General features: G+C 51.1%; 1 protein-coding gene across 5 annotated transcripts in view; it reads left to right on the top strand.

Moving 5' to 3' along the window:
- LOC146809721 (uncharacterized) overlaps positions 1–26110 on the top strand; it is a 614997-nt gene that overhangs the window by 373208 nt on the left and 215679 nt on the right. For all 5 annotated transcript variants that reach the window (XM_085616561.1, XM_085616559.1, XM_085616558.1 and 2 more), the window contains one exon: positions 322–465. In XM_085616561.1, the coding sequence (XP_085472687.1) occupies positions 322–465 (144 nt within the window). The remainder of the gene's footprint in view (positions 1–321; positions 466–26110) is intronic.

Genomic DNA, 26110 nt, shown 5'->3' with positions numbered 1-26110 from the left:
GGCCCTCTCCCTGTCAGCCTCGCTGCAGTGGGCCTGTGCTCAGTGCTCTTGTAATGGGAATGAAGCTGCCAGGCACCCCTGCAACAGCGACTCCTAGAAGTCAGTCATTGGATAGCCTTGATTGCGGTTCAAAGTGTGTCTGGAAAGCTCCTCCCTACCAGTGGGGGCGCTGTGGCATCACTGGCCTCTAAGCGAGTCAGTAGGTGTCAGTAGGTCAGTGGCCAGAATGGGCACTCTAGCCAGCCTCCCGCTCATGATTGCTGTGAAGTGGGCCCGCGGTGAACCGTGTCACTTACTCCTGCCTGTGTCCCTCCCTTACAGCCGACCTGCTGCTGGAGTCCTTCAACCAGTACCGCTTCCTGTCCAACGGCGCCCTGCCCATCCCCGGCCAGCAGGACAAGGACATCTTCCAGGAGACGATGGAGTCCATGAAGATCATGGGCTTCGCGCACGAGGAGATGATGTGTGAGTACCCGGGGCGTGGGGAGTGAGAGGCGGGCATGTGCATCACATAATCTGCAGAATGCCGGGCTGGCTGCTGCTGCTAGAAAGACAGTACGGCTGGGGAAAGTCAGACATCTCTTGTTTGACCCCAGGTCTGCTAGTCCTTCAGAGTCTCCAGCCAGGGCTTTAAGTGGGGCGGGTCCTTCTGGGTCTGGGACATGGCAGTAATTCAAGGGACTTAGACACGGGTCCCACCAGGCCCAGTATCCTTGTACTTAACTTTACAAGCAAAAGCGCTGCTCGGTTTGCCAAGAATGACTGCCAGGAACACGAAGGCAGTCCCTGCCGTGATGCCGTCCCTGTTTACACTGCGCGTTGACTTCATCTTCATTCCCGAAGAGTGCTTGCTTTTCCCAAATGTTGCGTTTCTGTAGTTTTTCATGCGGCATGTGACTGTTGTGATGTGCATAGTGTACACTGAGCCGCCTCCAGGTGTCTGCGTGAGCTCAGGGTGTGGATGGGCGCTCACCACAGAGCACAATAGAGAGTTCTGGAGTTGAGGCGGAAGGCAGTGCGCATCACTGGGTCGAATAATGTTACTAACTGTAATTGTGGAAAAGTGTATGGGAAGAGTACACAGTTTTGGAAACATGAATAGAGGCGATAGAAAAGACAATGCAGTGGTTACATCCAGGTGAGTGGGTGGGTTGTGTGTGATTGGGTTGGGGAAGTGAATGAGATGAGATGAAAGGAAATGGGCGCAGAAGGAGAAGGGCATACGTGACTAACATATTGAGAGACTCTGGAGTAGAGTGCTGTGAAGAGGAGAACTGGCGTGATTGAGACACTCTGAAGGCCACTACCCCTACTACAGACCATAGGAATGTTTAATTCCCCACTATGCACCCAACGGGACACAGCAGAACACGAAGAACTGGGGTGTACAGAGCACTCGCCCAAGACTCCCTGGAGGCACTGAACTGTCTGCGGCCTCGCTCTGAGTTTTCTTTGGGACAGTCACTCCACTGTCCGGAATGGTTCAAGACACAAGAATAATCCAGCAAGACCCCCGCAGTCCCCGTTTCAAGTACATACAATCAGGGCTTTAAGTGAGCCGGGTCTCACCGGATCTGAGCACCGTCAGTTTTTTAAAGGGGGCCTCGAAACGGGTCTCTATGGGGCTCTGTTTTGTGCCCTGGCACAGGCGGTCCGTTTGTGTTTTTCCGAACTGCAGTGACAGCAGGCACATCGATGTGCGCGTGGTGAGCGTTGTAGAGGAAGGGGAATCCTTTAAAGAGTCATTTTCTCTCTGGATTTCCCTTCTCTTTTTGAAACTTAGGAGCAGCAACATTGTCGTGGTGTCACCAGTGCTTTAAGTGGAAGTTTTTTCAATATTATATACAAGCCATAGTGGCTGCTTATTTATCTTGTCCAACTAGCAACCATTGACAAAGCCAATAGCCCTGACTTGTAGGTATGATGTGACTTGTATCATAAATCTGGACGCAATGACAGGAACAGCAACATACAAGGCGGGCAGCACACTGTGCTAAACACAGATTTTAAACTTACGTGTTTTTAAGCCGCGCCCTTAGTTACATTGACCACGCCCCTTTGAGAGACCCCCCCAGTTTTTGTATCCCACTTAAAGCCCTGCATACGATGGTACCTCTTGCATATGGCACACCCCTTCCTACACACAGCGTCCTAGATCCCCTGTCCGCCCCATAGCGTTGAAGCATGGCCGGGCCCTCCTCTGCCTCCGGCTGCATAGACCCTGATCCTTTGTGCCCCCCCCCCACACGTATGTAGTGTTGAGTTTCCAGGGGACGGGGGAGTGGGGGGGTTGGGATGCTGTTCCTTGCCGAGTAGCCAGTTCCTATTGCATTATGAAACCTCTTTTAGAATAAATGCTGCTCCATGGTGGATTCCTGGCCACCCACACAACGAGTGCAGTCTGCACAGGCGCTTGCTCCTATATGTCAAGGGCCGTGTAATTCCTCTGTGTACCAGTTACATCGCCTGTACTGATCATCGAACACAATTGATATTGAAATGTGAAATGTGCCCAACTTCTATGTGTCAATAACAATTGGTTTTAAGAAAAAAGGAATGTTTAATTCTCATTCTCGTATATTTACAGAACCGAAACATTTTTAATTCTAAGTATTCACAACGAAATGTTTTGTTACCCATTTATTTGACACTGATAACCAGCATTAGCAAAGCCAAACGGTCTGACTTGCTCTAGGTGTAGGTTTTCAAGTTACTTGTTTTAAGCCACGGTCTGAATTACGTCACTCCTCTTGAAAAGGATTCCTGCTGACTTTCTTTGGCCACTTGTAGAAGCCCCGCGCTGTTCTTCCCACATACAGCACTGTCTCTGACTTGCCCGGGAATGTTCCACTGGACCTACAGGCGAGGCTGTCAGTATGTTCCTGGACGTGCGCATGCGTAGGCCTTACAATTACGAGGGACCGATGCTAATACTTTTTTGCCCAGGGCTTCAAGTGGGATGAAAAAAGTAGGGGAGGAGTCTCTAAAAGGGCGTGGTTTAAATATGTAAAACACATTTCTGTGATTCTGACAGTGTGTCTTCAAGGCGGTATTATGGTTCCTCGCTGAGGTTCCTGTTATTGTGTCAAGATATATAACATAACACCTACACCAGCCAGAACTATTGGATTTGTCAATGGTTGTTAGCCATTTAAAATAAATGAGTAACAGCGATGATTTTGTTTTAAATGATTAATATTGAAAATGCTTGAATTCTGAAATTGTGAGACTGAATTAAACAATACTGAGTCGTGTTGCCTCTACAGTGTCTGTCACTCCTGTTATGTTCACTTTGTCTTAGACATGTATGCCCGGTTTTCTCTCCACATCTCTCGTATTTGCATATCTCGCATCCATCTTTCCTCTTCAGCGCCCTCTTTCCACTCGCTCCTGAATGCACTTCCTTGCATCGCCTCCAAACACACAACTCACCCATTCACCTATAAGCTCCGCATTTTCACTATATTGACAACTGTTTACCTCCTTCACTCACAACAATACAGATTCAGAATCGCAGCTGATATTAGTGACCATTGCCCTGTGCGCTCAGCAGAGAGGCCAAGGATTGGATGGCCATGTATTCGGAACTCCTTTCTGTCCCACTGACAGTCACAGTGAGAAACCCGCGCTGCCTTCAGCCTGAGCTCCAGAGTGCTCACTCGTGACCTGTTACAAATGCACAAAGGCGACCCAGTTGCAAGAATGGACTACACACGTGCAATATGAAAACGAAAATAAACTGAACACTATCCTGGAAATAGCTAAGACTATGAGGGAGTGCGGTATTGAGTGAAACGTGAAATATAAACAGAAACCAAATCGCTAACATGGATGACATAAACGGGTTTTACTTCATTCTTCAAAAAGTACGTTTTTTTTTGTTGCCCTTATGGTTAAGAGCATGAATACAGGCCCCTAGAGGGACCCGATCTGATACCCGGAGAGACCCGCCCACTTAAGACCCTTGAGTTAAGTATAGTTCAAGTTCAAGTTCAAAAGACCTTTATTCGAATTTGTTAAAATTCATAAAAGTACCGACACATCAAAAAACATATACATACACATAATACGAAACAGTTAAATAATTTACATTTCATAGTAACAAAGCAATTCATACAAAGGTTAAACAGTAAATTCCATTAACTTATGAGGTTTTAGCAGTAGTATTTTTTGACTAGATCTGATTACAAGGACTTTCCATAGTCTTGCGTGCACGTATGGCTAGTCTTAGGAAAGTGCTAGTGCGAAATGTCAGTTCATCATTATCCAGGGTGAGCAGCAGCATGTAGGATTCCTGAAGTGTAAGAGGTCTGAGCTTTCTAAAATATGGGGTTAAAAGCCATTTGGTATATCTCACATAATATTTACAGAAAAACAGAAAGTGCAAATCATCTTGAGTGCTTGTACCGTCACAGGGACAGGGGGTAAGGACAGTATGGTGTTGATACCCCAGAGGAAAAGAGAGCAGAAATTTAACAGTTCCTGCCCTAAGACGAAACAGTAGAGATCGTTCCCAATTTGACATAGGCAGTGATTGGTAGGGTGGCATGATTTGCATACAGAGACCATTACCAATGTATTTTTTGACCCCTGATTTCTGTAGTTCAATTCCAAGCCGTTCATTACGATAAAGTGCATAGAGTGCCTTTTGAACCTCATGTTTGTCCTTTGGTTCAATAGCCGTTGGCTCAGTAAACAAAATACCTCTTCCAATTTCATTAAATATTTTAAAAACGTCTTTGAACCAGGGGATCTGTATGCCATTATCACTATTGAGGCAGTCCCTAATGATGTTTTGCGTAAGGGCAGCAGCCTCATTCCTCCAGATTCTGATCCAGAAGAGTGCTGGTCTTGCTTTAATAAAGTCGTTTATGAATGGGAGGTTAAGTTCGTTATGACAGATGAAATTGGAAGAGGAAATTGGTGCTCCCAGCAATTTCCTGCAAAAACGTTTTTCCTCTCTTTGAATACCAATGCTGCTGGCCGATCCCCAAACTTCGGCTCCATATGTAGCAACAGGGGAACACTGTAATTTAAAAATTTGAACAATAGCTTTAGTGGCGCCGATTTTCTTAGGGCGTGGGAGACTCAGGACGGAGTTGTTGGCTTTCGAGAACTTGCTCGTGGCGTGGGCCACATGCCCACTCCAGGAGCCGTTCGCAGCGAAAACCAGCCCCAGATAAGGGAACTTATGGACAGATTCGAGTTTATCTGTTCCAATTTGAATAGTGCCGAGTTTCCTTTTGCCCGGCCCACAAGGCATAATAAAAGACTTTTTAAAATTAACTTTCAATTCCAGTCCCTCCATAAAATTTACAAAACTATGTACAAGCAGACGTAAGGCGTTTGGTGTGCGTGCCAAAAGGACAGCGTCGTCTGCATATAAAAGTACGGGCAAGGGATTTCCTAAAATGATTGGGACATCGGGGGTAGCTTTCTTTAAACAGTTGGACAAGCCATTAATATAAATGATAAACAGCAGGGGTGCTAAGACGCACCCCTGTCTCACCCCCCTCCCTATCTTAATGGCTCCCGATACCTCTCCGCCCACACCAATACGTACCCGAGCTTTCAAGTCAGTATGGAGGTAGGCTAAGAATCTAACAAGAGTGGCATCGAGACCATTTGACAGGAGAGTTAACCATAGCTTGGATCTATTCACAAGATCGAATGCGGATGAAAGATCCATAAAAGCTAGGTAAACGGGGGATGAGCGAGCAATGCAATATTTATCTATTATCAATTTTAAGTTTAGGCATTGCTCGACTGTTCCTACCCCACTCCTAAACCCCATCTGGCAGGGGTCTAAAAAGTCAGAATCAGACGCCCATACCAGTACCCTATTATAAATTATTCGTCCTAGTATTTTTAAAGTATTGTCCAGGAGGGAGATGGGACGATAGTTTACTGGGTCAGATCTGTCTCCCTTTTTATAAATGGGGACAATAATACTAGTAGCCCAGGTGGCAGGCATGGCTACATGAGGAAGACTATTAAAAATGTTTAAGAGTATTGGTGTCCAAAGATCAACGTTAAATTTAAGGATATCTATAGGGAGGCCGTCTGGCCCGGGCGCCTTGTTGCCTAGGCTCTCTTTGATAGCTTTCCTGACTTCTAAGTCCGAAATCTCTAAGCCTGCTGTTTGATTCAGTTTAGGGAGAGGTTGCTCATCAGAGGGGGCAGCATAAATATTAGAAAAATGGGTCTCCCAGGCTGTACTGGTTATGTTGCAACTAATTTTAGTAAGCTCTTTGCCCATTTCCCTCGTTCTCCTAACTGCCGTCCAAAATGGGCCGCTGCCGCCCAGATTGGCGCTGATAACCAGCTTATCCCAGTGATCGGAGAGCAAATTTGCCTTCCTTTTCGATATTTTATCTTTGTAGTTTTTCCTGGCGGCTCGAACGGCGTCCTTACACCTGGGATTGGCAGAGAGGGCCTTTCTTAACTCTCTATTGGCCACGGAGCAAGATGTATCAAACCACCGTGGCTCTTTGTGGTCAGTAGAGAGTGGGACTGACAGGAGAGTTTTTATATTGGTGCATAAAGCTTCAAAAGCAGTAATTAGTTCTTCATTATTTGTACTAGGGGAGGAGAGACATTTCAATAGATCCGGATATGCCTCCTGAATCGTATCTATAATTGCCCCGCAATCAATTCCTCTCCATTTAAGGCGAAGGCCATCAATTGAGGGTGTGATATCCCTAGCTCCATTTAAATTCATAAAAATCGGACTGGGTACGAGGTTAAAAATAGCAAACAAAGGATTATGATCGCTGAAGGACGTTTGCACCACAGAAGATTTGATTAAACAGTCCGTTAACACAGGTGATGTAAAAATGTAATCGATAATTGAACCGTTATCCCTGCCCTTAAACGTAGGGGCGTAGGGAAAATTCATATCATACCCTACACTCATTACGTCAACAAGGTTAAAATCAGAGAGTATGCTAATCAGTTCCAAACCCCTGCGGTCATTACAGTGATCAAAGTTAGTGGATCCATAGTTATCTATAAGTTTCACATTAAAATCTCCCCCGATCAGAATACTGGTCTTAGTATCTACTGACATGGAACAATCAATTATATTTAAAACCTTAGATAAAGCAACAAAATTTTTGTTCGGTACACCATTAAAATCATTGTTATAAAAATTGATTAAATAGATTATGGTCTTTGATTTCAATTTGTATTCCAGAATTTGAATATTGGAATTAGCAAGGTTGTCTAACTTCAAAACATTAATTGTACCGCCTGCCAAAATTCTAATCCCCGTAAAGAGTCCACCCACCGCTCGGCCAAAGCTAGGTTTTAGAGATGTCAGGCTGAAACAGTGGTAGCCTTCGATATGCAGGTTATCAACAGCCCAAGTCTCTTGGAACATGAGTATGTCTATGTCCTTAATTAGTTCGGTCCAAGCAGGGTCAGAGAGCTTGGATTCTAAGCCTGCGACATTCCAGCTTAGGATTGATAGGCCATGTTTGAACCCCTGGTTAATAAATGTGCACCTAGTATTCCCATTATCATAGATAGTTGGTTCGTTCGAAATGGCCGGAGTGCTATCCGATAATATGATTTCTGGGGCTACTGTTTTAGCATGGAGTAATGCAAGTGAATTTATGATTGTAGCATCCTCTTGGTTACAAGCTTTAACATTCTTGCATGATTCATTATTAAGGGGTATGCTCAGTCAATCCTGTTCGTCTAGTGATGATAGATAGTCGAACCGATTGAAAGTTGGGATATTGTACATTGGCCTGACTTGTGTCGTCTGTGCAAACTGGAATGAGTTAGGGGTTGGATAAGACCTATCCCTGTGATTGCTCTGGCGCATAGTTGGGGCTTGAAAATGTTGTGGGTGGTTGGGGGTAAGGATTGGCATTAGAGGTTGTGGATGCCAGTTAGGGTTATTGGAAAAGGCGGCATTTAGGTTCTGGTTTTGGGCAAAAAAGGGTGATTTGACCCTTGCACCAAAATTCGTCTCTTGGTGTAAATTAATGGGGAAATTGTTGGGAGGGTTAGCCGTGGCTTGTTCTGGAGGTATCAGGTGTCGATAAAAATATCCTAAGGGAAGGAGCGTGGTGTTAAATTCCCATGGCGATGGTAAAGGGGCGTTGACTAATGTTTTCTCTGCCCAATGTGGTTTTCTAAAACTAATAATGACACAGTCACCCTCAAATTTTTTCCTAAGGGGTCCAATCCAGCCCACCCGCTGTGTGTTAATAATCTCCCTTGCACCATCAATCGGGTAATTGCAGTTAGTAATTAGCCAGTGCAGGGTTTTATTTTTGAGTGATATGGGATTTTCATCCTGATCCTCTCTTAGTTTAGTAACATTTACTAACACTAATACATATGCACCGCATTCCGGAGGAAGATTAATGCGGGCCGGAACTTGTCTGGGCGGTTTTGGGGTGGGTTGGGTCAAGATAGGATTGCTTGTAAAAGTTGAGGGGTGACCTGTGGTACTCGCAGTTGGGAGTGTGGTATTCGCGGTGGTATTGGTGCCAGGATCCTTTCTTTTGTCTGTGGATTTGCTATTAGTGTGTGGTATTGCTGTTTGTTGTTTAATAATTGGGCCATTGGCCAGCGCAACAGGTACGACTTTATCTGCATTGTTTGGGGCGACTGGGGGTACTTGTAGGTTAGTTGTTTTGGGGCCTACTATATTGGTGGGGTTACTATTTTTTATGCTGATTGCAGGACCTCCCTCTAGGAAAATCTTAAGAGGGTTGCTCAATTCATCTAGCTGTTTTTCTAATCGAGCAAGCCTATTTTCGATTGGGGATAGATAAATGCTTAATAAATCCCCCAGTCTTTCCAACAGGGGGTCATATGCCTTGTCTATATTTCCGTTAGTGTTCGATGTTCTGCCCTGCTGAACAGTTTCACTATCATCCCTCTGGGGTGTTACCGTAACCTTAGTCACGTTATGATTATTTCCAGGGACAAAGTTGGTATTTTTCCCAGGTTTCCTTTGTGCCCGGCCATATTTCCTGATCGTAGTTACCCGGGGCTTGGATGCGTGTAACTTCAGTTTTTGAACTGCCCCCTCACGCCTACCTCTAGCATGCCTGGTTTTATCAGCAGATTGTACTTTGGGAGAGGGGTTAATTAGTAACTCAGGCGTTTTTTCCAACTCTGTGCTAGTGTCGGTATCTGTGTCTAACAGGGGAATTGAGGCTGAGAGATTAACCTCGCTAGGAATGGTGTGTATGTCAGCACATACATCAAGTAAGGGTCTGATGTTATTAGGCATAATTTGTGCAGGTGTAGTGGCGGTAGCAATGAGGCCAAGCGAGGAACGTTTGGCATGCGCCAAGTCTTGTGATACCCTGCGTTCTAGTAGATTTATGCCCTGGTTGATGGCATCATTGGCCTTAGAAATAAAAACGTCAATGGGGCCAGTCACAGCGGCAGCAGTTTTGCTGCGGGTGCCTCTTGGGGCCATGCTGACAAATAATAGTCCCTGTTCTGCGGTTTGGGTTGTTACGCAGGACTACAGATACAAGTATCAATGACACATAGCAAACATTATGGTTATAAGGCAGTTAGTCCCGGAAATAATAGCAGTACCCACAGTTCCCAAATGAGGAATGGCCAGTGGACCAATGAACAGTACCTTCAAGTTGTAACAAATAGGTGAATGAAAGGAGGTGGCCCCGTCCCGTCCTCCTCGTACCTCTGAGGACCTCAGAGGGCCCGCCCTTCGCCCGGGCTTAGCCCGGCGCCGCCCGCGCGCGTCCCGCGACGCGGAGGGAGTCTCTCCTTTTTGAGCGCCTCCGGGCGCGAAAGTAGGCGGATGTCCGGTGGTGGTGGCGCTAAGCCTGCTGGGAGCTGTAGTCTCCCCCAACTGCGGCCGTGAACTCCGTCGGCGGCAGGGGAGACCAACAGCGTGACCGTCCCAGGGAAGCTGCCAGGAACAGGTAAGGGTGTCTCTGCGCCAGTAATCCGCTTGGAAAGGTGCCCCCGCTCCACCGAGGGAGCCTCTCCTTTTTGAGCGCCTCCGGGCGCGAAAGTAGGCGGATGTCCGGTGGTGGTGGCGCTAAGCCTGCTGGGAGCTGTAGTCTCCCCCAACTGCGGCCGTGAACTCCGTCGGCGGCAGGGGAGACCAACAGCGTGACCGTCCCAGGGAAGCTGCCAGGAACAGGTAAGGGTGTCTCTGCGCCAGTAATCCGCTTGGAAAGGTGCCCCCGCTCCACCGAGGGAGCCTCTCCTTTTTGAGCGCCTCCGGGCGCGAAAGTAGGCGGATGTCCGGTGGTGGTGGCGCTAAGCCTGCTGGGAGCTGTAGTCTCCCCCAACTGCGGCCGTGAACTCCGTCGGCGGCAGGGGAGACCAACAGCGTGACCGTCCCAGGGAAGCTGCCAGGAACAGGTAAGGGTGTCTCTGCGCCAGTAATCCGCTTGGAAAGGTGCCCCCGCTCCACCGAGGGAGCCTCTCCTTTTTGAGCGCCTCCGGGCGCGAAAGTAGGCGGATGTCCGGTGGTGGTGGCGCTAAGCCTGCTGGGAGCTGTAGTCTCCCCCAACTGCGGCCGTGAACTCCGTCGGCGGCAGGGGAGACCAACAGCGTGACCGTCCCAGGGAAGCTGCCAGGAACAGGTAAGGGTGTCTCTGCGCCAGTAATCCGCGTATATAAATATTGTGCATTAGGGCGGGTGAAATAAGAGCATTTAATTGTCCCCGTGGTGTAAATAGAGGAGAAGCAGCAATAGGACAGGTGCATTGAATTAGCTCAGGGTGTCCATTGAGTAGATCTGTCACAAAGGCACGTGCATGCTTCGGAGGTGTGATTGCAGCACCGGAACAGATGGACTAGTGTAGTGTAGGTGTAGTACACATGTGCATAGACCTAGTCATGCCCACGATCGTGCTGCAGTTTCCAGGAGGCCGTAGAGGTAGGGTGACCAGACGTCCCCGTTTTCCCAGGACGGTCCCTGTTTTTGGAGAAATGTCCCCGTGTCCCGACACTTTTCTCAAAGTGACTCAAATGTCCCTGTTTTCAAACAGTGTCCAGGTAAAACACAGAAATGTCCCTGTTTTTCATTTTTCCGGTTGAGCATGCGTGCGCATGCTCTCTTTGCACTTTTTATGGCATGTGTCGTCACTGAGGTGAGCGCTGTAGCAAGAATGAAATCCTTTGAAGAGAGACATTTTACATGCAGCGCCACCTACGTCATCGTGCCAGCCAAAGTTTCTACTTTGGATAAAACAATATTTCTTCGTCCTGTAGCTTGTATTCATAGCTATGCAAACTTTTCAGAAGCCCTTATGCATACCGTGCAAGGATTAATGCATTGGTCATTGCATGTTTTATTCATAACCAATTGATGCATGCTCTGTGTTCTCCATATCAAAGCTATGACTTGACCTTTTGACTGACCTTTCAGATCACGGCAAACTGTTTAGCTGGAAAGGACTTAAAGGAGCAGGGTTAACGCCTGTGGAAGAGGCGAGCAGCGCTGCTCGAGCTTTTTGCTCAGGTCTTCACACTATTGCACTATGAGATGATACCAATGGCTAGAGTGCACTATACATACCACAGTAAGGTAACATGACATCTCAGCAGTGACTACGCAAATGTGGGAGGACAGTGTGGTCGGCCAATCTTTGTCACCCTTAAGACCCTAAGGCAGTAATACCTGGAGAGAAGGTTTTTTTTGTACATTGGTCCATGGCTGCCATTTGGCAATTTAGCATTCCGCAGTTTACCTCCCATGCTTTTCTGTCATGAGCAACTAAGCAACATTGGTGAGTTGTACTTTACATGGTGCTGACGCGCAGCTATAGAAACGAGCATTGATAAAGCTAGTAAATCTGGCGTTTGCTAGCCTGTGATGTTTTATTGATTTTTGGCAAATATATGCTATAGATCTTAAAAGTGTAAATGTAATAAAAAGTACTAATGCTGCTGTGTAAAGGAGAAGGGTGCCAATAAAAGACTGCAGATTTGTTGTCTGTAATGCTTCATCTCGGTCTGTGGAGGGAGCTGTCAATGTAGTCCTTTTTCTATGTCTGACAACTGTCAAATCGTCCTTCTTTTGTGTCGATGGTTACTGCAAACTGTAGTCCTACTTCTATGTCTATGACCTGTCCCCGTTTTTTAGGTCGAGGACCGCTGGTCTGCCGAAGGCAGAACCGGAAGTCGGAGATTTAATGACTTGGAGAAGAGGGGCTTGAACCCGCCCCTCTTCTCCCCTGTTCTCCATTGGCTGGCCTCTTCAATGCTGGCCAGCCATTGGAGAAGAGGTCCCGTCACTCCGATCAGGCCCCGTCCTTTTCGGATCGGGGGCGTGTTTTTTGCAGGAAGTCTAATTATCTCCTCCCGCCAATGGCAAGAGGAGATAAAAGCCAAACCCCGCCCCCGAATCCGAAAACGCCGCTGCCTTTCTCCGAGGCATTCGCCTCGGAGAAAGGCAGTGGTGTGCTCCTCCTCTTCCCCTGCTCTCGGGCAATCCATGTGCTGCCACACGTACATCCAGTATAGGACACGAAAAAAAACACCGAGCTATCTGGAAAACCGAGGTCAGGAAGCACGGAGCCGGTGTTTAGGTGGGGTGCTACTGCTGTGTTCACAATCTGACGTGTGTTCACAATCTGACGTGCATGATGAGACCTCGGCAGTTCTGGCCTCGGTGTCGAAGCTGTTGCGCGCGTCACATTCCGCATTCCGTTCCCAGGACAGTCTTCGCGGTTCGCCGAATGTCGAGCGCTGTAGCCCTGTTCATGTGCTGCGATGCGGGCAGGCAGGGTGCCTGCCGTGGGGTGCCACTGCTCTGTTCATCAGCTCTGTTGCTCGGGGCAGCCTGAGCAGGACTGCTGCTTCGTTCATCAGCTGCCACACATCCTGCCCCGGGCGCTTTCGGAAGGACCCCGTCATTTGGTGCTACAGAGCTGTTCACAAGTTTCTTTTCGTATGGGGGAGGTGTCTCCCCTCAGATAATGCTCTCCCATCATGGTGGAAGCTGTACCTGGTCGGGGGTTGCAGCAAAATCAGCAACCCTGTCCAAATTATCTGTCGACCCCTTTCTGTCTAGCCTCCCCAGGCATCGCCCCTCCCCCAGTGGAGAGCATCTTTAGTGTGAGGGCTTTCCCCGGTGGGTTTCCATCCCCAGGTAAAGGCCAGGTTCCGCCCCCTCGCCAGGTGTGGCCCCCGCCCCTCGCCAGGTATGGTGCTCCTCAGTGATTCCTGGTCCCGAGCTCCTTTTGCAGGACCCCCTCCTCGCCAGAGATGCTCCCAGCCTCCACGCACTCGCCGCTGGTCTGTGCAGCCAGCTCGGTGTCAGCAGCAGCAGTGGGGCATAGTGCCAATATCGGCAACCGTTATCATAGCACACATCAGTACATAACCATAATAAAACACATGACACTGAATGTAAGTGGAGAAATATTGCTGCAGGTTTATTAGCATAATAAATATGCAAACACGGTGGGTTATCTTACGGGCGATCCCAGGGCAGGCCAGCCCCATGCCGCCTGCCCGTCTGATAAGCCTAGAGTCACCATGGCAACGCCAATTGGTGTCTACCAAATGTTGGGAGGGTCCCCCCCCTCCCATCCGTGGACCTCCAGTCCACATGCTTCACCACGCCCCCCCGTGATGGGTGGGCGGAGCATACATGGCAGCCCCCGGTTGCTCAGACCCACAACCGCCTGTCGGTTAGCGGGGCGCCGTAGGTCTTCCAGTGGACACGCTAAAAGATCCCTGGGTATCCTGGCTTAGCACCACACGGTGCTGCTGCATGCTATACCCCTTGGTATGTGCAGACCCTGGATCGCCCTGTAACTCCTCCTGCAACACAAAGTGAAAATTGTTAGAAAAACCTCCCCCCCCTTCTTGTCCCTCCAGATGCCGGGTAAGCGGATGGGCGGGCAAGGCAAACGAGCGGACAAGAGGGCGAGGAGGGGGCGGGGACCGAATATGTACCCCCCCCTTAGCTCCTCCCCGCCGGAAGCAGCTACCTGTCTGGGGTCTCCCTAGGTCAAGCCCAGGGACACGACCTCCCACCCCTGTGCCTTCCTGTGGCACTAAGGCGGCCGCCCTCAAAGGGGCGGGCCGCTGCGCAACCCCCCCCCGGGCAGCCTTGCATAGTGCCAATATCGGCAACCGTTATCATAGCACACATCAGTACATAACCATAATAAAACACATGACACTGAATGTAAGTGGAGAAATATTGCTGCAGGTTTATTAGCATAATAAATATGCAAACACGGTGGGTTATCTTACGGGCGATCCCAGGGCAGGCCAGCCCCATGCCGCCTGCCCGTCTGATAAGCCTAGAGTCACCATGGCAACGCCAATTGGTGTCTACCAAATGTTGGGAGGGTCCCCCCCCTCCCATCCGTGGACCTCCAGTCCACATGCTTCACCACGCCCCCCCGTGATGGGTGGGCGGAGCATACATGGCAGCCCCCGGTTGCTCAGACCCACAACCGCCTGTCGGTTAGCGGGGCGCCGTAGGTCTTCACGTGGACACGCTAAAAGATCCCTGGGTATCCTGGCTTAGCACCACACGGTGCTGCTGCATGCTATACCCCTTGGTATGTGCAGACCCTGGATCGCCCTGTAACTCCTCCACAGCCTTGGGAGTGGCCACCGTCACTACCAGGGCCCCCCCACCAGGACCTCTATTATTAGCAACCCGCAGCTGTCAGAGCTTCCCCTAGATCCAGTAAAAACAACTCCATGCCTAAATCCGAGAGGTGAACCCCATCGCCTTTGAGACATCCCGTTGATTTGGCATGCAGAAGGCCGTGCCTGATGAAACCAAAGCCTCTTTGCTCAGTGAACTTGCGCATAGCGCTATTAACCTTTCTTCTAGATACCTCGATGGCATCGCCTGAGCGAGCACCATGCCAAATCGTGCGTGGTGTCATCTCAGACCACCACAGCTCACACGGCCCCAACAACACGCTCAACTTGCAGAAAGTATCCCTCATGTCTTGTAGTAGAGCTCTCCTTCCTAGTGATGTGAGGTCATTCCCCCCCAGGTGAACCACCAAGAGGTTGGGCGGGAGCCACCCTCCCCGGAGTCTCTGCTTCACTTTCCGTAACAAGTCGCACTAGCGCAAGCCTGGGAAACCCAACCACGTGATGTCCGTGTTGGCAAAGCCATTCTGCCACTCTCTTGCCGCCGCCCAATGTGCCAGTCTTGCAATAATTGAGTGACCAATTACCCACACCTTCATACCTAATAAAGAGAAAATTGGTTTTGAGTATATGTTTATTAAGCGGAAAGAGAAAAACAACATAAGCAAGCTTCAGCAAATCTGCAGTCAAGGTATACGTCAATCAGGAAACCAGCGAGGGAGGGGAGGCCTAATAAGATTGTGGTCACGACTAGACAGCCCAACCAATGTGACCCACAGCCCCCCCCGGCCACCCCTAGGGCCGGATGTACCGCTTGAAGCAATGCGACTGCCAGCGCCCCACCATCATAATACCTTCTGCAGGCATTCCCGCCAGGAACGCTGTGGTGGCCGCACCTATGCGGAAAGAGTGGCTGCTGAATATTTTGCCCCTAACCTCATGGCCGGACAGCCTAAGGCAGGCCTTGAGGATGTGGTCCACTTGAAATCTAGTGACCGGGAGGCCATCCTGATGCACTAGCAGGTAACCCGCCCCACGCGGGCGAAGCAGCAGGTAGGTTCTGACACAAGCTACCGGGCAATATCTCTCATCCCCTAAGCCATGTAGCACCACTACCCTCCCTCGCCCTAGCTGGTCAGTTTTGGACTGTCTAATGACTATTTTCAAGCACCCCGGTTCAAGTTCTACGTCCTTTACGTTCAGAGCCACCCCCGAGGGGTCAGATTTTGAGCGGGCCACTAGTTCCCCGATCCTGAAGGCACCAAAGAAGGCTAGGGAAAAACAGGCCGAGAACAGTGTAGCTTCGTACCCTGAGTGAGTGGCCCTATCCATACAGTCCAACATTCCTTGTAGCAGTGAGAAAGTAATGGGGGACCTGGGATCCGGGGATCGCGGATCCAGTTTAGCCCACCCTCGCAAGGCTGCCTTGATCACAAAAGCCTTGGTGGGATCAGCCTGCCCCCTCAGTCTGGCGTGGTGGCTGATGGCAGCGAGGTGGCCCGATATCCAGGAGTGAGTTTTTCCCTCCCCTCTGGCCCACAGCAAGAATTGTTGGACTCTAAGTTCCAGAGCCACCTGATCCTCCTCCCAGCCCCCTGTAATTGCACAAAAGAGGGTGACACAGCTCCCGTAGCGCTTCGCAGTTCTGGGGGCTAAGGACCGTTCTCCCAGCTCCCTCATCCGTGGTCCCACTTCAGCAGCCGCCACAAGTGCGGCGGGAAAGGGGTCCCCTCTTGACGTGCGCTCGGCCAGGCCTCCCGGAAGCGGTGCCACTGGAAACGAGACAAAGAGTCAGCGGCAACATTAGAAATCCCTGGAATGTGCCTGGCCCTGCACTCTACGTTGTTAAATAGGCAGGCCCTGGCAAGCTCTCGCAGTAGACACAGGACTAGGGGGCAGCTAGCAGACTGGGAGTTGATGGCCTGCACCACCGCCAGGTTGTCAGACCAGAAAAGCACCCGTTTGGCGGCCAAAGCCCTGGGCCAGAGATGAAAAGCAACCACAATTGGGAAGAGTTCCAGGACCGTGATCTTGGACGTGACCTTTTTCTTGTGCCAGGCGTTAGGCCACCTCTCTGCGCACCACTCCTTGTCCAAAATCACTCCGAACCCTTCCCGGCCAGACGCATCAGAAAAGAGGGCCAGCTCCCGGCTGTTGGCCCAGGGGTCGCGCCAGATGACAGCCCCATTAAAGTTGACTAGGAAGTCTGCCCACATGACTAGGTCTTCACGCATCCCCTTGTTCAGTTTAACCATGTGGTGCTTCCTGCTCACCGAGGCCGTAGCTCTAGCTAACCTTCGCGCAAATGCCCTGCCCGCGGGGATGACTCTGGCAGCAAAGTTTAGCTTCCCCAGAAGGCTCTGAATGGCAGCCAAGGAAACCTTCTCCCTCCCTACCACTCGGCTAATCTGATCTCTCAGGTCCCGCACCTTGTCAGCTGGCAGCCTGGCCTCCCCCGCCACTGTGTCCAGCTCGATCCCTAAGAAAGAGAGAACTTGAGCCGGGCCTTCCGTTTTCCTAGGGGCCAAGGGAACGCCGAAATGATGCATCAGGACCTGAAAATCAACCAGGGCTGCCCTACATTCCTGAGTGCCATCCCTCCCGATGAATAGGAAGTCATCTAAGTAATGGGAAACCCCAGAAACGCTGTAAGTGTGCTGGAAGGCCCATTGAAGGAAAGAGCTGAAGGCCTCGAAGAAGGCACAGGAAACCGCACACCCCATGGGCATGCACTTGTCAAAGTAGTACATGCCGTCCACCTTGAAACCCAGCAGGTGTTGGCTGCTGGGGTGCACTGGTAGTAACCGAAAGGCCGACTCAATGTCGGCCTTCGCCAACCAGGCTCCTTTGCCAGCCCTCCTTACCAGGTCAAGTGCGACATCCAATGTACAATAAGACACCGAGCATGACCCCTCCTGAAGGCCGTGGTTTACTGAGCTCCCCTCCGGGTAAGACAAGTGGTGAATCAACCTGAAAGACCCTGGATCTTTTTTAGGGACCAAGCCAAGGGGGGAGACTACAAAGTTGTCTAACGGGGGCTCCCTGAAAGGACCCGCCACCCGCCCCAGCCTCAGTTCCTTCTGAACTTTTTCCTTCAAGACCTGTGGGAGGGCCCTGGCAGATCTGAGGTTCTCCGCATCGCGGCCGGACAGGGGACCTACATAAGGGATGGTGAAGCCCAGCGAGAACCCTTCAAGCAGGAGCGCACTGTCAGCGGAGAGGGGGTACAGTCTGAGTAACTCTAGCATGCGGTCCAGAAGGACCGGGGAAGGACCCTTGCTGGCCAGGGGCGCAGGAGTGCAGGCGACTAGGTCGGTAGGAGAGTGATGGAGGGGTGGGGCCGCAGCTGGGGAAAGGGGAGGAGGCGACTCAAGCAGATGGTTTGGCAGGGTCAGCAGGCTTCTTGTCCTGTTTGGTTTGGCACGAGGCAGCGGGGTGACGCCCCCCGCACTTGCTGCACGAGTGCTGGAAACGGCACTTGACCCCCCAAGAGCAAGCTCCGGCATTGAAAAGGTTGCAAGTCCCAGGAGAGACCCGCTTAGCCCCTCCTCCCCTGCCACCTCCTCTACGCCCCCCCCGAAAGGACTGCCTCGCTTGCTTAGCATTGAACTGGGAGCTCCCTGTCTGTCCGCCACCTCCTCCAGACCCTTTGGGAAGAGAGGCAGGACTCTTGGATCCCCGAGACCCCATGTGGTCCATCCACAGCTGTACCTCTTTCTGGTCCCATTCCATCTCTGGGCAAATGGCCATCTTCTTTCTGAACTCCATGTCATAATTGAGCCACCCTTCCCCGCCCCACTTCTGCGCCTCTGTGTGAATTAGCCTCTGGTACAGTACCAAGGCCTGGCCCTGTTCAGGAAATTTTTCAAGTATAACAGATTGAAGGATGGAAAAAGCGGCTAGCCAGTTATCTATTGTTTTATCCGGCCACTGCTGGAACCTGACCTTCTTGTCATCCTCCTTCCCCCCAAGCCTACGCGCGTCTTGCCCATGCTGGCCCAGCAGAAGTAGTGAAAAGATGTCTAAAAACTCACGCCTCCAGATGAATTCTTTTACTGCTAAGGGGACCTCCCAGATCAGCGAGCTATGGCCAGAGAGGAGCGGGGCATGAGTAAACTCCTTCTTAGCTGGGACCTGCAGAGGTGAGCGTGGTACTGTAGCGCTAGCTAGTTGTGTGGACGCGCTGCCCCCCGGGGCGGGGGGGGGGGGTGGCGATATCAATGGCGGCAGCAGACTGCCCGGTTAGCGGCTCACCTCCTGCTGGTTGCCGCAGCTCGCCCCCTGCCGGGATGGGCCCCGGGGCCGGGGGGCCAGCGGGAGCCGCCTTCTCCTGCCTGGCGGACAAGACAGGCCCTACCACCGCCGCCGGTTCTGCACTTCTGGGCAAGGAAATAGGCGGTGTGCACGGCACCGTGGACAGCTCGGGGGCCTGACGACATGTCCCTTGTGGTGCCCAAACAGTGGCTGCAGCGGAAAGGTTCCCTCCCGCACTGTCAGCAGTCGGCCGCCCCACAGCTGAGGCTGCCCGCGAGAAACCCGCCCTGACCTCATCCATGAAATTTTTAAGGGTCTCATTGAGGTTGGCGAGATCCTCCCTGGATGCAAAGTTAGTGGCATGAGAGCTTGAACTGCTCGGTGGTGGCGGGCCAGCCGGGGACGGCGGGGGCGGAAGCCCGGAAGAGCCCTTGACGGCGGGCACCGAGCGGACCCTGTGTGCAGTACGTTCAGCCGGGAAGTCTCTAACTGTGGCCCTGCGGATTCGTTTAGGGCGAGGGGGTCCCGCCTCCTCGTTCGACTCTTGTCCCGTCGTATGGCCCCCAGAGATGACCCCAGAGTCATCAGGGCAGCTGGCCTTGAGGAGGTCTGCAGCCCAGGCCAGTCCTTTGGATTTGGCCATCTCAATAATTGCTGCTAACTGTGCGTCTTGCGAATTGCCCGGCTGTGTCTCATCGACCTGGGACGGCGTCGAGAAGAGCGCTGGGGTGCCCTCACTATCCATCTCGGACTGGGTCCTAACCTGAAAGAGAAATGAACGTAAGCATCGGCCAATACCACTTGAGACCGGCCCCTACCCACCCTTAACCAATCCGCGCCGTCACACACGCTCTTACTTACTCTCGCGGAAGAGAACGCACCTCCTTCAGCTCAGAGCGTATTGCTGTCCCAGATTTCACCCTTTTTCCGGCAGCAAGCGTGATCGTCTGATACACCTAAAACCTTCGCACGAACCTTCGCACGATCTAGGAAGGAAGAGAAGAGAGGATGACACGACAATATCACTTCCCTGCTGCTCTGACCAACATGCATGGAGGTGAGGTGATCGCGCAGAATCATGGATGTACGGCATTCATAACAGGCCTGAGTTTATCTCCCAGTTCCCCGGACACTACATCTCCTTCGCTACTGAAGATCGGGTAACCGGGGAGAACGTGGAGAGTGCACTGCACAATAGTACGACCACGGTGTGAGATGCTACCTTTAGATGACGTACCATTAAGATGTTGGTAATTTCCTGTCTTACAATGGCACGCGACGAAGCACAGCCTTCACGTTATGTTGGTAGCGTGCGATACTGAAAGCCAGTCTCCCGAGCGCAATGGTGCGCCGGAAGGTAACTAGGGCGGTTTGTGGCACGCGTGCAGAGACGCCCGGGAGGAACGGGCGCCTTGCCGCGCGCACCATGAATGTACAAGAGGACGGCACTATGAGGAGATGGACTGGGCTGTGCCGGAGTACCATGCACACGATCATATGTTCACATATTGGCTCATTACCAGGATTTGTACGAGTGGATGTGGCAACAAAGGGTCAGTCTTACCGCTTTGCATAGCACCGTCTTTACATAACACATTCAGGCCCGTGGAGATTCAGTGATTTGCCCAAAATTACCTGATGTGGACGACCCTGGTGTCCCGCACTAGAGGCGGCAGCGCATCCGACGGACCACTTCCTTCGCCTGGACGCGACCCCCAGGCTCAAGAAATACACGTTTGAGATAGTGCTGCGGGCGTACGAACATACGCCTTTTGCGGACATTGCGTAACCCCCGTAATCTACTGAGCCATCCTGCCCAGCGTTATTACTTTGCGACTGATTGCTAAGCTGAGCACAGAAATGCTGCGAAATAGGCGCAAGTGACAGGCCCAAGTCGAGCACAGTCGCATTCTGGTACGTATCGTTTTAGCTGCCCCTGCGAAGAACTATTGTGGGAGTGTGCAGAAGTTATTCTTTTGAAACCCTGTGAAGTCTTTTCAGCTGTAACTAATACGCAAACGTTCCTGAGCTTGCAGGGTTAAACACAAACGGCAGCAGACCCTCTTCGAAAAAAGGACTGGAACGTGTAAACACGCTACTTCCCGTAAAAGGCTGCTGTTAGCAACGCACCTAAAACAGTATTTTTAACCGCAAACCAGTGCATTGTGCTTGCTTTCCTGTCCGCTTCGATGGACGGGTTGAAAGTTCACTCACTGACTATTGCAGGAAGAGATGTCCCCCAGATACACGAGCGCCCCGAGGCGGCACTCATGGCGCCCCGAGCCGAGCCCACTGTGGCCTGATCCTGTCCGCCTCGCGACGCACCTTTCCCCCCCCCCCCCGCGGGCCCCCAAACATGGCGGCTAGGGGGGGGCAAGACGCGATTCGAGCGCATGGCGGGGACCGCTGTTGAGAACTTGCCGGCTCGCACATGCAGCTAACGTGCATGCTTCCCCAAACCCGCGAACCCACGTACGAGGCCCCCACGTCCCCAGGGCAGTCTGTTTTATGCCCCGTGAATCAGGGCCAGGACTCGTTGCCCAGAGTGAACCTGTGTGCACACCCGAAGGCAAGTGAGATACCCCCCCCCAGCCCCGCGATCCTCAGGCATTTGTCGGAGCAGGGAAGGGAGTGGGAGGGTGAGCGTGGGCCGCCGACCGTGGTCTGAATCCGCCCCATCGACAACCTCCCATTACCGAGTCCGTAACCAGCTCATGTCCAGGACTCGTAACGAATGCCAAGCCCGACTAACGATGCAAGGAGCCTGGCCCAGGGTAACTTCCAATTAATCACAAACGGCGCTTTCCCCTCAACGTGCACAAGATCCAGTCCCCCGCCGCAACTCTCCCCCCGGCTAAACACCAACTCTAATCGCCACGAGCAACCAGGGGGAGTGAGAGGAATCGGACGCTCCGTAACCCGAGCGCGACCGAGGCCTCCCGCAGGAGCCGGCTCGATATTCACATAGCGATGTGGACATAAAGGGACGCGGGGCACAGGGCCGGGGCACTAGCCCCCTCGCACTCTACTCGACCTCGTGGCACGCGACCCACAGCATTCTGCCCTCAACGTACACACGATCCTGCCCCCTCACAAACTCTTTCCCGAGCACGGCCCCCCCCCCCCGCCCGTGGCACGCCGACCACAGGGCCCTGTCTCCTGGTACTGCCCAGGGACAAGGCCGGGGCGAGAGGGAAGTAACCGGCAGACTCACCGAAGAGAAGACGGGCGACACGACGGAGCACGACGGACTGCAGGCAAGGCAAACGAGCGGACAAGAGGGCGAGGAGGGGGCGGGGACCGAATATGTACCCCCCCCTTAGCTCCTCCCCGCCGGAAGCAGCTACCTGTCTGGGGTCTCCCTAGGTCAAGCCCAGGGACACGACCTCCCACCCCTGTGCCTTCCTGTGGCACTAAGGCGGCCGCCTTCAAAGGGGCGGGCCGCTGCGCAACCCCCCCCCCCCGGGCAGCCTTGCAGAAGGCGGAGGCAGCCCTAGCAGGCTAGGATGTGTTTAAAGCGGCAGCATGGGCTGCGCAGAGCGAGCCCGCAGAGCGCAGCAATCAGGGGAGCCCTCAGTAGCACTCCCAGGGCCTTCCCTGAGCAACAGGGGCGTGTGCTGCACACCGGGTGTCCCGTGCTTCCCATCACACAGCCCGAGCCATACTTCTCCCTCACTGTTAATCCATCCGCCTGTGTGTGTGAATTCTGTCGCCGTTCCGAAGGTCTCGTCTGTTGATGCCATCTGAGGTGTATGTGAGCCCCGCGTGTGCATCCTTTCAGCCGAGTGTGCATATTTTAAGCCCCGTCGGTGTGCATTGTTGCAGTCCCTGTATGTGTTTCATTTCAGCACCTGTCTTGGTGCGTATCATTTCAGCCCCTTTGTGTGTATATTGTCAGCACCTTTGTGTATATCCTTTCAGCCTCTCTGCGCGCATCATTTCAGACCCTGTCTGCTTTATCCTTTTAGTCCTAGAGTGTTTAACCTTTCAGCCCCCGTGTCTGTTTATACCTCCAGTCACCGAGTGTGCAGCCTTTCAGCCCTTGTGTGTATCCTTTCTTCTGGGAGCCCCCGTGTGTATCCTTTCAGCTCCTGTCCGTGTATCCTTTTAGACCCTGTGAGTGTATTATCCCAGCCCTTGTGTGTGTATTCTTTCTACCATTATTCCAGAGTGTGTATCTTTTCGGACCCGTGTGTTCTTTCAGCTCCAGTCTCTATCCTGTCAGCCCATCACCGTGTATCCTGACGCCCCCTGTGAGAGTATATTTTTAGCCCTTGTGTGTTTATCCTTCCAACCCCTGTGTGTTTCTAATTTCAGCCCCTGCGTGTATTCCTTTAAGTCGCCATGTGTGTCTCCTCACAGTGCTTCTATGTGTCTTTTTAGGTCTCGGCTAGCTTGCGCAGTCTCGCTCGCGAGATTTAACAAGCATTTACAATGCAATGGTCTCGGCATTGGTAAAGTTAGAGCTATTGGCATTGCTCATGACATTATTTTTGTTTATGTTTTTGTTTTTAAAACATTTAAAGAAACGGCATTGTCATGAGCAATGCCAATAGCTCTAACTTTAACAATGCCGAGACCATTGCATTGTAAATGCTTGTTGTTTTGAGAATCTGGTCACCCTACGTAGAGGACACCGAGAGTACATCAGTGTAGGAGTAAACACAGAGGCGGGGTCTAGGCAGAGCCCGCGTTATTGCAGCAGGGTTGGAATGCACTGACTAAGGGTCTAACCTGGCGGTCATTATCTGTCTGCAGTATCTGTACAATTCATGTATACATAATCACTGCCGTAGCAATTTTCTACATGTACTTGCTGCTTTTGGTAGTTATCATGCGACGACGCTGCCGTCTAGTGGCTGCTACTGGAATTACTCACATTTTAGTCGGTCCTTTTCAAAGGGTTGTCAGTTTTCGTTCGTAAATGAGACTTTTATTTACCTGAAAGGTTGACGCAAAGGGGGTGTCCGATTCATCGGACCAGTGCAAGGAGATTTGCTGAGCTAGGCGAACTAATGGTTTCCGGCCCCTTTCTCTCATACATTGTAATAACATTTCGACAACCAGCGACACAGTCTGCTAAATATGCAGTTCTGTGTCTGTCACTGAATTCAAGTTCCAGGTGGGCCAAGGGTGCTTTTGGATGGGCCACTGTAGCAGTCACGGCCGGCATGACTTTGGGGGGGGGGGGGGAGGGGGGATGGGAGGGGTGTCATATCTACTTGCGAACAGTCACCATGATACAACGGATTGCGTCTGTTTGTATACAGACCATGTGGAGAGTTATTTGAAAGTAAGAGCAATGTCTGGACCTAACTGCAAACCCTCAAATTCCAGCAGGCCAGGATTCAGTACAAGTACTTGAAAGCCTAGCATATTATAATAGTTCAAGATTACAGCAGTCCCTTTTACCACACGAAAGCCTTGACATCACTGTATTCGAAAGGCTGGCTATTTACTTGTTGCAATTTGTCCAACACTTATTTCTCTGCACAAATTTAACTTGATACATTTTACTTTCTTGTCATTTTTTTGCGATGTACTTTCAAAGATATAAATTCTTGAAAAACAGTAACGCATTTGAAAAAAAGAGAAAGGAGTATTTTATGAAAACTGCCATCAGTTTTCACATCGACCATTTCAAAACTAGCAGTCCAGTCATAGAGGTAACCTTCTATTATTCTTTGAAAACTCCCTTATAAACTCATCCATACATAGGTTTCCGTGAGCTCCTTTCTCATGTGCTAAAATAGTCAAATTATGAAAGATAAAGTATTAATCTGAAATGCAAAACAGGAGAATGAGACACCCATCTAGTTGCTGAATTGCAGTATGTGAAACTAGAAATCCTGGCATCAATCCTGGATTCCACGCTTGACCAATTTGTGTGATCCTACCCAAACCTTTATTTCCCTGAGCCTCCTTTATTCATCATCACATAAGAGGGCACCTTCAATACATGTGTTCTAGATGTGCACTGTACAAAACAAATTTTCTGGGAGAACAAGCCCATTTGATGTATGAGTGCTCGGGCTTGTTCTCACTTGTTAGGTAGATCCCTAGGGGTCACATATCGGGGGTGTGGGTGATTTCCCCCTCCCTTGAGCACCATAGCAACTATTTACGAATTAGGATAATACCGCTAAGAGTGAGCACCAACACCACACAGGGCCCTATCACCCAACGCAGAGTTTATTTCAAAACACATTTTCTGTTTGATTAGGCTACTATAATAGTGCTCCATTTGTACTAAGAATCTAAGCCACAAGTAAGGTGAACATAACAGCAGACTTGCCTTTTAGTTTACTATGGGCCAGATGTACAACCCTGTTTTGCAGTCGCAAACGGGCAATTGGCCCATTTGCGACTGCAAAAAAGGGTGTTGGTATGTACAAACGCTATTGTGCAAGACTGTATTAGGAAGGGGCGTTCCAAGGGCGTCCCTTCCTGATAGCGAGCCGCATTTGTATGTATCGTTGTTTTGCAACCGCAGTTGCAGTTGCAAAACACTCGCAGTTTATCACCTACTTCAAGTACGCAGTAAGCCACTCGGAAAGAGGAAGGAGTCGCCAGGGGATCCCTTCCTCTTTGTGAATGGATGCGAAAATATTTTTTAAGAGCAGGCAGTGGTCCCATGGACCACTGCTTGCTCTTAAAAAATGAAACCTCCAACAGTGCACCTCATCTCTCTGTAGCCTCTCCCCCTCATGACCTCCTCCTTAGATTCCCTCACTACCACCCTCCACCATTGCCCCATATCTCTCTGTAGCCCCCCTACACCTCATGACCACCTCCTTGGATTCCATCATTGCCACCCTCCACCAGTGCTCCTTATCGCTCCATAGCCCCTTCCCCCATGACCTACTCCTCAGACTCCCTCACTACCACCCTCCACCAGTGTCCCTCATCTCTCTGTAGCCCCCCTACACCTCATGACCACCTCCTTGGATGTCCTCACTACCACCCTCCACCAGTGTCCCTCATCTCTCTGTAACCTCTCCCTCTCATGACCTCCTCCTCAGACTCCCTCACTACCACCCTCCACTATTGCCCCTCATCTCTCTGTATCCCACCTAAACCCCTTGACCCCCTCCACGGTTGCCCTCACGCAACTCCTAGAAGAAGAAAAATAACATTCAGAGGCACTTTTTAAATTTCAGTGGCTATTTTTTATTGGCCTTCTTAATGTCGCTGCAAGTGGTGGCTAGTGACATTTTAAAGTGGTGAGGCGTAAAGTTAGGGATCACTTAAGTAGCAAGCGAGCACAGCA

This window comes from Triturus cristatus, chromosome 7 (genome assembly GCF_964204655.1).
Source record: "Triturus cristatus chromosome 7, aTriCri1.1, whole genome shotgun sequence".
Lineage (NCBI taxonomy): Eukaryota > Metazoa > Chordata > Amphibia > Caudata > Salamandridae > Triturus > Triturus cristatus.
The sequence above is the reverse complement of the archived record's forward strand: the minus strand, read 5'-3'. Positions and strand labels throughout refer to the sequence as shown.